Source organism: Anguilla rostrata, chromosome 9 (assembly GCF_018555375.3).
Source record: "Anguilla rostrata isolate EN2019 chromosome 9, ASM1855537v3, whole genome shotgun sequence".
In the NCBI taxonomy this organism is placed as follows: domain Eukaryota; kingdom Metazoa; phylum Chordata; class Actinopteri; order Anguilliformes; family Anguillidae; genus Anguilla; species Anguilla rostrata.
In genome coordinates this window covers 45,600,388-45,611,706 of record NC_057941.1, presented here as the reverse complement: position 1 = coordinate 45,611,706, position 11,319 = coordinate 45,600,388, and the positions used below count along the sequence as shown (strand labels likewise).

At 45.4% G+C, this 11,319-nt stretch overlaps 2 protein-coding genes across 3 annotated transcripts in view; one reads left to right on the top strand and one right to left on the bottom strand.

Moving 5' to 3' along the window:
- Positions 1 to 277: 277 nt before the first annotated feature.
- On the bottom strand, positions 278 to 4,730 carry LOC135263942 (mucin-5AC-like). Its single transcript, XM_064352446.1, has 4 exons — positions 1,774 to 4,730; positions 1,578 to 1,656; positions 829 to 1,308; positions 278 to 737 (listed from the first exon to the last, which is right to left on the bottom strand). Exon 1 carries the CDS (start codon positions 3,885 to 3,887, stop codon positions 1,935 to 1,937), a length of 1,953 nt encoding a protein of 650 aa, XP_064208516.1. The 5' UTR covers positions 3,888 to 4,730; the 3' UTR covers positions 278 to 737; positions 829 to 1,308; positions 1,578 to 1,656; positions 1,774 to 1,934.
- Positions 4,731 to 6,000: 1,270 nt separating this feature from the next.
- ddx10 (DEAD (Asp-Glu-Ala-Asp) box polypeptide 10) overlaps positions 6,001 to 11,319 on the top strand; it is a 116,454-nt gene continuing 111,135 nt past the window's right edge. Inside the window, exons 1-7 of one of the 2 annotated variants that reach the window (XM_064352426.1) lie at positions 6,001 to 6,329; positions 6,544 to 6,604; positions 7,033 to 7,163; positions 8,021 to 8,179; positions 9,123 to 9,243; positions 9,585 to 9,774; positions 11,050 to 11,176. In XM_064352426.1, the coding sequence (XP_064208496.1) occupies positions 6,021 to 6,329; positions 6,544 to 6,604; positions 7,033 to 7,163; positions 8,021 to 8,179; positions 9,123 to 9,243; positions 9,585 to 9,774; positions 11,050 to 11,176 (1,098 nt within the window). In that variant the 5' untranslated portion in view covers positions 6,001 to 6,020. The remainder of the gene's footprint in view (positions 6,330 to 6,543; positions 6,605 to 7,032; positions 7,164 to 8,020; positions 8,180 to 9,122; positions 9,244 to 9,584; positions 9,775 to 11,049; positions 11,177 to 11,319) is intronic. The other variant, XM_064352427.1, reaches the window with a different exon arrangement.

Genomic DNA, 11,319 nt, shown 5'->3' with positions numbered 1-11,319 from the left:
AGTTTGATATCATTTGTGATCCAATCATGGAATGGCAGTGCTGACTAATTGTACAGTTTTCTATATTATTTCCAGTACTGAAAGTCATTGGGCCTAGGGAAGGGAAGTGCACATCTTTGACGACAAAAAATAATTTAGAAAAAGAATTGCACCTCAAAATTAGTGTCCACCTTGCAAAAGTTGCCCTATGCCCCCAGAATATCTGAAAATCATGCTTTGTCCCGAGGCCTGGGTGAAGCTCGAATTGTTACATTGGCAATTATCTGCCCCCTCACCCTGCCTTCCAACCGATTCTTCCTCATCGAGATGCACATGCGCGCACACAAGCATTCACAGAGAACATACAGTGCCTTCGGAAAGTATTCAGTCCCTTTCACTTTTTTTTGTTACGTTACAGCCTTATTGTAAAATTGATTAAATTCATTTTTATTGTCATCAGTCTACACACAATATCCTATAATGACAAAGCGAAAACTGGTTTAGAAATTTAACGAAATTTATTAAAAATAAAACACTGAAATATCACAAAATATAAAATATGGGTTTGCCAAAAGGCAGATGATGTTTATTTTAAATGTTAAAGGAACATATTATCAAAGGAGAAAGCACAAGATGGGCCCATGAAGTAGAATCCTGCCATCCTATCATGGCTGCAGTATCCTGCCATGTAGACTTGTATACGATGTGTCACATATGTTCCCCTCTTCCTTAGTGCTAGTCCTTGGCAGTGGATGAATCTGGGGAAGCAGAAAAGATGCACATCATCCATCTTAAAAAAATATAATTTACAGTAAGGTTCTGACATGCACACTGCTGTAAATTGCCTACCTGCCGTGGTGGTCCTCTTCGCTAGGGGTGTCCTTTGTATGTGGAAAACCTGGGATTTGCACGTGTGACGAAAGCTTGCCTGCAGGGGTCCTCCCCATCCCGGGAAGGGGGTTCCGATGCTCACAGTCAGTCCAGGGAGGAAAATGGCAGGGAGGGCTACAAATATTTGTACATTTTATGCTTGTGCAAAGGTCATGCGCACAACTGCATACAAGGCAACAACTGTCTGGAGACACAGTCTAAATACAGATCATGGAGGAAAACCCACTGCCCTTGACCATCAGCTCAACAAGTTGGATAATTAAACTCTTTCCGGTACCCACAAGAATACAGAGAATCAGATTAGCAAGGCACATATGAATCAAGCACTGAATTTATACTCCCTGGTCAAAAGGGGGTGGTGTTCGCTTGCGATCTTCTTTCTGTTTGGTTTGACTCAGCAATAGCAGATTGCTGGCTTGCAAAGCCCAGCAACAAAGCCTGAATTGAAATCAAGAGAGAAACAGAAGGACTGAAGATGAGGTTGTTGCTCCACCTGGATGTGTCTTTCTTATTCTACACCTTACTTAAATCCTGTGCATATTGGGAGTAGGCATACTTTGAAAGACCGTCACAGTAACAAATTAGTTAAATCTCCTGAAATGCACCGCAGTTAGGGATCTTATTCAGCTGTACAGAGTGTTGTACAGAAACAAAAAATTCTGAGCATCAAAGGAGTGGTGTTTTAAAATCTTGTACGCTTCACTCACCAAAATCGTCACTTCGGAAGTATTTCTTTTCCTCTTTCCTTTTGATTAGTGTGGTGCATTCCTGAACTGTTCTCTGGACCTGTGAATGAGAGACTTGTGTGACTTCTGGGTGTTACACAATTACTTAATTTCATAAATATTTTAATTGATTGACACCCCCCCCCCCCCCTTTTTTTTTTAAATTAAATTTTCTTACCTTCTCCTGTATGGGCTGTGGAACAGGAATCCGACGGCCTCTTTCTTGATATTATCTCAATCCTTGATGTCTGTGGCCATTTGTTTGAGAAGTTGTCCCAACAAAACTTCCAAGTGTGACTTCCCAGCGAATTCCTTCCAAGCCGAGTCAAGTTTGCTGATCTACTTGAACCATTTTGACCAGCGGTAGAGGAATTTTAAAGGGGAAATAATCCCACGCTGGTACCTTGGCCCACTCATCATTGGACACCGATGGTATGGTATCCATGGTCCTTGCGTTGTCACACTTGGGCTGAAAGCTCCCAGAATCCCAAATGATCCCATCAGAAGCCCTGGCCTTGTTATTCTCAGGCTCAGCAGTCCCGGGGTCCCAAACGATCTCATTATTGGGACCCTTCCTGTCTGTTGCCCTGGAATTCTTGGAAGCTGCCATATTAGCTGCTGCAGCACTGTCTGCTTCGGGTGTTTATACCCTTTAGCCATTTGTTGCAGGACTGTGCAGCCCCGAGGATGGGATGTTCTTGGCTCCTCCGTCCCCGAGGCCTTTGCTTTTTTACGCTGCGGCTTTGGCACCAAAGAGGCCCCCGGGCTGTCTTTGCAGAGCTTCGTTTGCCACGGGTCTTCGGCGTTCTCATCACCGCCGTCCTCTGCTTCGGACGCCGCAGCGCTGTCTTCACTGGGCAGAGCCAGCTCTTTGGCCGTGGCACACTCATTAGGCCCTGTTGTCTCTATCGGAACAGAGCTTTCTGTGCTGGGCTGTGCCGTTTCGGCAGGTGAACAGTTCTCCCTGGGCTCTGTTGGCCCAGTGGTGTTCTCAGTAGTGCCCACCACCTTTGGGACAGGGGGCTCTACCGTCCCTGGGGCACTGGTGGTCTCACCAGGCTCTACTATATTGGAAGAACTGGTGGACTCGCCGGTCTCTACCTTATTGGGAGCACTGATGGACTCACTTGACTCGACCGTTTGAGACGTGGACTCAACAGACTCCACAATCTCGGAAGCGTTGGTGATCTCCCGTGAGCATGCCACCTCTGCCACCACAGTGCTCACAGTGGGCTGTACTATCTCTGGAGCGACAGAATTCGTGCTGGGTCCTGCTACCTCTGGAGTGGCGATGTTCTCACTGGAGCCCACTGCTGCTATGGCTCCGATACTGGGCCCTGCTACCTCTGAGGCGGGTGCTGTTCCACTGGGCTCTGCCATCTCCACGATAACAATATTCCCAGTGGGCTCTGCTGTCTCCGGCATGGTGGTATTCCCACTGGGCTCTGCTATCTCTGTGATAACAGTATTCCCAGTGGGCTGCGCCGTCTCTGAGGTAACACTTTTCCCAGTGGGCTCTGCCATCTCTGAGGTAACATTATTCCCAGTGGGCCCTGCTATCTCTGGCGTTGTAGTTTTGCCACTGGGCTCTACCACCTCTGGGGTAATAGTACTCCCGCTTGGTTCTGCCATCTCCAGGGTGATGGTATTCCCACTGGACTCTGGCATCTCTGGTGTGACGGTATTACCACTGGGCTCTGGCATCTCTGGTGTGATGGTATTACCACTGGGCTCTGGCATCTCTGGTGTGATGGTATTACCACTGGGCTCTGCCATCTTCAGGGTGATGGTATTACCACTGGGCTCTGCCATCTTCAGGGTGATGGTATTCCCACTGGGCTCTGTTGTCTCCAGGGTGATAATAGTCCCACTGGGCATTGCCGTCTCCAGGCTGATGGTATTCGCACTGGACTCTGCTGTCTCCGGCGTGATGTTGTTTCCACTGGGCACTGCCACCTCCAGGGTGATGGTATCCGCACTGGATTCTGCCATCTCTGGGGCGATGATATTTGCACTTGGCCCTTCCTTCTCTGCTGTTCCAGTGCTCTCCCTGGGCCTTGCTATTTCCGGGACTACAGCATGACTGCTTGAACCTGAAATTTTAGTGGCTAAGGAATCAGCCCTCTTGTCTGAAGGCAGACCCTTGTGGTCGTCATCATTCACTTCAGGGCTGGTACAGCTGCTGAACAGTGTCTTCAGACAGCGCCGAATTGCCTTCTTAGTCTTTTTGCTGGTTTGTTTTCTGTCATGTGACCTCTGGGCCACCTCTGGGTTAGAATTTCTCTGTCCCATGTTGTCCAAATAAGACTACTGACAGTAACCCGACTAAACAAACCAGTCAAGTTGCAGATAACAAATGATCAACATTCTGTCAGTCCCCGATTTAAATAAGAAACGTGACTGGCCTGACAACAGTGACATGTTTCTCTTGTGACGTCACACAAGAGCGTACCAGAGCCCGTATTAATAGAACTGGCGTCTTGTAGATTTGGTAATGTTATGTTGTTCAGGGTTGAAATAAAAGCTAATCTCTAAAAAATATAGCAATATAGTTGTATAACAAGATAGCAGACAGATTGTGGTTTTATTTGTAGGCATTTCTAAGGCCGCCAATTTGACATAAAATGTCAGCTTGTCGACTTTTGAGTATGAGCTGGAACATGGGTACTTTAAATCATCACAGTAGGCTAGGCCTAATGACTGTGCATAACGCCACTTATGCAGTAGATGGCACCAAAGGTTTAAAATACCGACGTTCAAGCGATCAAAATATGGCTTTGCCAACGGATTGATGTCTTCAATTTTACGTGGACGCGATAGTAGCAAAAAGCAAAGCAAATAGAAACTATTAGCGAAAATAGCACCCAACGGAGTGATAAAAGACTATATGAATAATTCAGGTCTAACATGCTATCAATCTTGTGAACCAATCCGGCAACATCCTGGCCAATATTGTAGCCTAACTGAAAGCCAATTGTAGTTCTGCAAGCTAACATTCAGAGAGAAGCTAGTTAATTTAATGATTTTGGCCACTAGACAAATTTGACCGGTAACCTTGTTATCAACGATTATTTTAAAGTTGTGATTTTTCCTGGATAATATTGAAGCGATCTTTCAACTGAATGTAAAATAGGCTACGAGAACGACAAATTGATTTCTGGATTAATTTATTCGCTGGGTGTGCTACGTAAAAAAGTGCGGAACAGCTCTTTAAAAATTTTTTTTTTACTTCAGTCCGTGTTCGACATTGCATGGGTGGATTCCGGGTTTTACTCAGTGAAGATGAAGTTGTCTGTACGCATTCACGTTGATAAGTAAGACATGATTCATTCATGATTTTTTGGCAGACTTCCAGGAAGGCAACTTTCCATCATTTCCAAGCAACCCTTCCAATTTTGCTAGCTTGTCATCCTTAAATGAACTTCAGAACGACGTTATCTGATTTCACAACAACATACACAAATTAAGAGGACACGGGACAGTCTCAGGAAAACTAGCCATTTTGGCTTTGCCATCTCAGGGGGGAAATGTGCATTTTTAATCATACTAAGACATAACTCTCTTTTATCTTTATATATTTTTGTCTCACACCAAAGCTATTTGGAGTTCAACCCCGTCACGGACAACCTGGAATGCAGCTTTATATTTTTATTAAAAATAAATATTGATGAAATGCTTAAAATGTGAAACCTTTATATTCAACACATTGTAGCCTACTCAAAATAACACACACGCTACCAGCCCAATATTTTTTATTAATGGAAAAAATAATGAAATAAATAACACATTCATCATGTAACTGGGTTGAGTCCAATGCAACAGGGTTGAAATTTGTAACACGGTTGAAGGGGCAGTCAACAATTCAAAGTCAAATTTAGTTAAATTGACCCAAACTCTTGCAACCCTGCTGAAAATTCCAACTGAAGCCGGCTTGGATTTTAGGATAAATCTTTTTTTATTATTTATTTATTTATTTATACCTTTATTTACCCAGGGTATGTTCGCTGAGCACGGATGCTCTTTTGCATAATATAATATTAATGGCTAAATATCATATTCATAAATGCACATCTTCATACAAAAAACCGTGCTTTATTGTTTTTAGAAAGGAGTTGAGACAATGCATTGATTCAATTTGCCCTCAACTGGGTGAACTGAAAAGCTGTTAAAACTGTAGACTGCTGCTCTGTTTAAGATTTTAATATAAATTCGTACTCCTCCCTAGTGTTAATATATGCACATTCCTTTGTACGGATTAGTTTTGTTTTGTTGTACTTGTTAGTAAAAACAAAAAAGGGAAGCATTTTCATTGGGATATCCCGCCAAGTTACGCCTTTAGATTGCATCCAGCCCTAGTGGTTCGCTTTCTATGGTGCCCTCGAGTAATAGCCATTTCCTGTTCCGTAATGTGGTGACGTTACATCAATGCGCCAATGTGTGTTTCTCTCATGTCCCCATGCTGTTTCGTTCAGCTGTGTTCGTAATCCTGGATTTATTCTTCATTTGTTCAATATGACAGGAGAATCGCAAGGCAAACGTGCATCTGTTTTTCCTTCCAAGAAAAAGACAGAGAAGAAAAGTGACACACAGGATCCAGTTAAAAATTTTGAGAAATGGAAGAAAAAATACACCAAAACAAAAGTGCGGGTTAAACACGAGAAAAAACGAAATAAAAAGCCCGATTGGCAGATCGAACGGGATAACATAAAGAGGCTGGTGGATAAATACTCGGAGGTAATGTGACTGCAACAGTAAATACTGCTCTTCTTACTTTGATAAGCTATCGTGCATACAGTCTCGACAGTTTGTAGCTGCTTATTTGATAGTCCACGATGTAGTCATTTTCTAACGACACTATTCATGAGCTAGTTTGTGATTTCATGAAATTAAGATGAAATACTTACATTAGCCAGTAAGGTAAAGTGTCGAAATGGCTTTTCTGTTTCAGATCAATGTTAAGGATGCTGTGAAGTTCTCAGATTTTCCTCTGTCAAAGAAGACACTGAAAGGTTTGTAATCATTACTCTGATGAAAATCTTCACCTTTTATATTAGGTTTTTGTAGCTACTGTAAAGGTGGTAAATTGCATCTAAATCTGTAATTTAGAAAGCAGTTACCCTACAGAGTATGGGACGTAGCAGTACATTTCTACCGGTTTCATATATACTAGTTGAATCAAAAGGCTTCTGTGTTGTGTATCTGTGAAAATAATACCCAGTATGCTACAGTATGTATAGGTTGATGTGCTGTACCAGACGGTTTTATGTCAGCCAGGCTTGTAAGTCTCATTAACTTGGTTTATTCCTAATTCATCCATCCATGGAGTTCATTTTTTAATGCTAATGACCTTTTTTGGGGAATTGATTTTTATTTTCCGGGGTATTCGCTGTGTGATGATAGTGATGTTAAAGGTGGCCTTTAACCCTTGTGTTCTTAGGGTTGCTGGAGATGCAGTATCGACAGCCTACAGAAATCCAAAGGCAGACCGTTGGGTTTGCCCTGCAGGGGAAAGATGTGCTAGGCGCTGCTAAAACCGGTTCGGGAAAGACACTGGCATTCCTCATCCCTGTGAGTTTTCTCTGTCTACTACATTACATCCATTACATTTTAATGTCCATTATCTTATCCAGAGCGACTTAAACAACACTTTACATATCATTTGCATTGCATCCATTTATACAGCTGGATATGCACAGAAGCAATTATTAAGTACCTTGCTCAAGGGTACAACCGCAGTGTCCTACCTGCCAATTGAACCCATGACCTTTAGGTTACAAGACCACCTTCTTACCCATTATGCTACACTGTCTTTTTTTTGATACTATATAACTATAACTCTGTGACATATAACAGGAGAAGCTCCTTTAGTTATAAAGCAGAGAGGGGACAGAAGGACTGTAGGAGCCTGTTATCTGGTGTGTCTAAAGCGTCTGTGGTGGCGCCCAGGTGCTGGAGTGCCTCTACTGGCAGCAGTGGAAGCTCCTTTAGTTATAAAGCAGGGGGACAGAAGTGACTGTAGGACCTAGTTCTACTGCTGACGTGGTTACAAGACGTCCTGTATGCTCCTAGTGCTGGAGTGCTTCTAACTCGGCATTCAGTGGAAGCTCCTTTAGTTATAAAGCAGAGGGGACAGAAGGACTGTAGGAGCCTGTTATCTGGTGTGTCTAAAGCGTCTGTGGTGGCGCCCAGGTGCTGGAGTGCCTCTACTGGCAGCAGTGGAAGCTCCTTTAGTTATAAAGCAGAGGGGACAGAAGGACTGTAGGAGCCTGTTATCTGGTGTGTCTAAAGCGTCTGTGGTGGCGCGCAGGTGCTGGAGTGCCTGTACCGGCAGCAGTGGAAGCTCCTTTAGTTATAAAGCAGAGGGGACAGAAGGACTGTAGGAGCCTGTTATCTGGTGTGTCTAAAGCGTCTGTGGTGGCGTGCAGGTGCTGGAGTGCCTGTACCGGCAGCAGTGGATGGCGGAGGACGGGCTCGGCGCCCTCATCATCTCGCCCACGCGGGAGCTGGCCTACCAGACCTTCGAGGTGCTGCGCAAAGTGGGCAAGAACCACGAGTTCTCCGCCGGACTCATCATCGGAGGGAAGGTGCGTTTGACGGCTTTTTTTTTTTTGTCCTTAAGATGGAGGCGTCCCGTGTGCGAGGCTTTAATCCGGTCAGTTCCAGTAGCTGAATGAGTCAGTTTAGCTTGTAAGACATACTGTAATTTATGCTGGTGTGTACCCATAGGGCATTGGCTTCATTTGTGTTTTGTAATCTATCTGAAAAGTTTAAAAATAAATCTGATTCATTGAATTATGGGGCTGGTTAAGTGTGTAATCAAATACAACACATCTGGTATAAGAAAGGCCCATACTTTCTTATCATTGCCACTTTGTATCATTGTGTCCTTTCTGGTAATGGAATGAGTTGCCTGCATAGAAGGAGGGAGGGGGAACGTTCATGACTGAAGACGACTGTACGCATTGTTCTGGGATTGCCTTGTATGGAGTAGGACTTCAGTGTGCCTAGTGCTGTTCAGATGGCCTGTTTGAGCTCAGGGAGAGTGCTTTTACTCGTTGGCCTGGTCTTTTGTTAACCGATGGCAGCCGTTGCAGAGCCTGATTTTTCTAGAGCCCAGACTCTATTAAAACTTATCGCCGTGCGTTGGGCGTGTGACAGATTGTCCGTATTTGTAAGAGCCTTTCATGGAACAATAAAGCCGTTTTGCAGCAGTAAACTGGGCCGGCTCCCAGAAGTTTCAGTAACAAGAAGAGGCGCAGAGTCAGAAAGACACATTAATTTCCATCACTGGACCCGCAACGCCTACATTTTATATTTCAGGCATTTTGCAGACGCTTGTAAACAGAGTGGCTTGCACAGTTTTCTTTTTTTTTTTACTAACAAACCCTTTTAAAACACTCAGTTTATATTGAAGCAGGTCAAGTGCCTTAGTCAAGGTTACGGAGGGAATGCCCCACCTGAGATTCAAACCCGCAGCCTCCTATTTCACGAGCCCGGGCTAACGTAGCACCACAACGCCTCCCACAGGATCTGCAGCACGAATCGGAGAGGATACACCGCACGAACATCATCATCTGCACCCCAGGGCGCCTGCTCCAGCACATGGACGAGACCTCCACCTTCCACGCCTCCAACCTGCAGATCCTGGGTAAGGGGGCCAAAGCCACACACTGGAGCCCGTGTGACTGGAGTGACTAGTGATGTCACTTTTCTTTTCGTTTTTCTAAAATTGTTTGTTATTGTAATGGCAAGTTTGACATTGTCCTCATTTGGTATCTGTTGTATTGACTAATGTGGGTTGCCATTGGTTTACATTTTTTTCCAAATAGAAGATACACTGGCTAACTCCTGTTTATGCATATGCAGTGATGCAAGTCTGCTTCTTTCCCATTTAGTTTGCGTTGAATGCAGGTGGGGCAGTGGTGCTTGAGAGTTCTTACCCATAATCCATGTGTTGTTTCTAAACGAACCCCCTCCCGTCGCCTGCAGTTCTGGACGAAGCGGACCGGATTCTGGACATGGGCTTCGCCGACACCATGAACGCCATCGTGGAGAACCTTCCGAAGACCCGCCAGACCCTCCTCTTCTCCGCCACGCAAACGAAATCGGTGAAAGACCTGGCCCGGCTCAGCCTGAAGGACCCCGAGTACGTCTGGGTCCACGAGAAGGCCAAGTTCAGGTGAGGTGACCGCACCTACGGGAGAACTCACAGGTGTTCGTAGTTGCTTGGGGGAATGACAGTCCAATTACATTTCGTGTCTGTGGAGCACCCTTCCGAGAATTGGTACGGGATGGCTTGCTGGCTGTTGCATTCTGTAGCAGCAGTTACACTAGAAAATCGATTTAGGCTTTTTCTTCAGTTTAGCTGGCCCAGATAAGTGAAATTCTGTTGATGATACACCCTGCAGTGTGTTATGTGATTTTGTCACCGGTAGAATATGATTTTACACACCAGGACTGATGAATTCTGGAATGAGCGATGCAATGACTGTCCCAACTTTTTACTTGTGCGTTTGTCTGGTGGGAAATTTAATGAAACCGCATTCTAAAGTAAAGTAGCACCTCAGCTACGTTCTCTGAGATGTTTTAAATATTTGAAAAAACGTGACGCTGTTTCCGTGGAGACGGTCTCTGAAAGTGCCCGGGCATTGGCTCCTGCGTCTCTAAGCGGTCGCTTAGGCCCCGGTGAAATGGCGATGGTGGCAGATGATTTGTCGAGGGGGGGGGGGGGCTCGGATTGATGGATCTGCTGTTCTCCTCCGCTGAGGAGTTTTGCGACGGAGCCTCTCGCTCGCGTTCAGGCCCTCGTTTGTCACCGCTGACAGGCGTTTAAGCGCGGGCGGAGCGACTCTCCGCTCTCTGATTACGCCGACTCGTTATCGCCGGCCTCGTTGCCGAGGAGACCGCGGCTCTATCGCGGGAAAGCAACAGTGCCCGGCGCCGGGCTGTCACGCTGTGTGTATTCTTAAACGCAAGTTTTCAGAGCACCCAAAACCTGGGTTTCCGAGTTCTGAGTTTGTTTCTTGAGTTGTGGAGCCATTTGGCAGCTGCTTAGAAAGACCTGAAAAAGGTAAATGGGTTTTTATGTACCGTTATTGTGTTAAGCAAAATTGTGTTTGCCAGAAACCAAGCGAATGGTTTATCACTAAGACGCTGGTCTGCAGGGGTCATCAGAGAGCGACGTTGGGATTTTTGTCCACTTGAAGCCGAGTTTGTGGCAGATGAAGCATTTGGTCGTGCCTGTGGAGAGCCATAGGGTCTATGAAGCATAGTTCTCAGATGTGCCATGTGACATCTGTGACTTGACGAGCGTGCTTGGGAAAACACTGCGTGTGTGCTTGTGTGTGTCAGCCTGGGAAATGAACCTATGACCTTTAGGTTACAGGACCAGCTCCTTACCCATTATACATTATATGCTTTCTGAAACGAGCCTCTTGATGTATCCGATCCCCAGCACTCCGGCTACACTGGAGCAGAACTACGTGGTGTGTGAGCTGCAGCAGAAAGTCAACATGCTCTTCTCCTTCATGAAGAGCCACCTGCAGAAGAAAGTCATCGTCTTCTTCGCCTGCTGCAAGGAGGTATGCACACGTGTATACACACACGCGCGCATGCACACTCAAGCATACACGCACACACAGACACATGCACACACGCGCACACACACACGGACATATACACACACATGCACATACACACACGTATACACACACACACGCACGCA

Excerpts from the sequence above, each read along its gene's own strand:
- LOC135263942 (XM_064352446.1), bottom strand. The coding sequence starts at position 3,887 with ATGGGACAGAGAAATTCTAACCCAGAGGTGGCCCAGAGGTCACATGAC.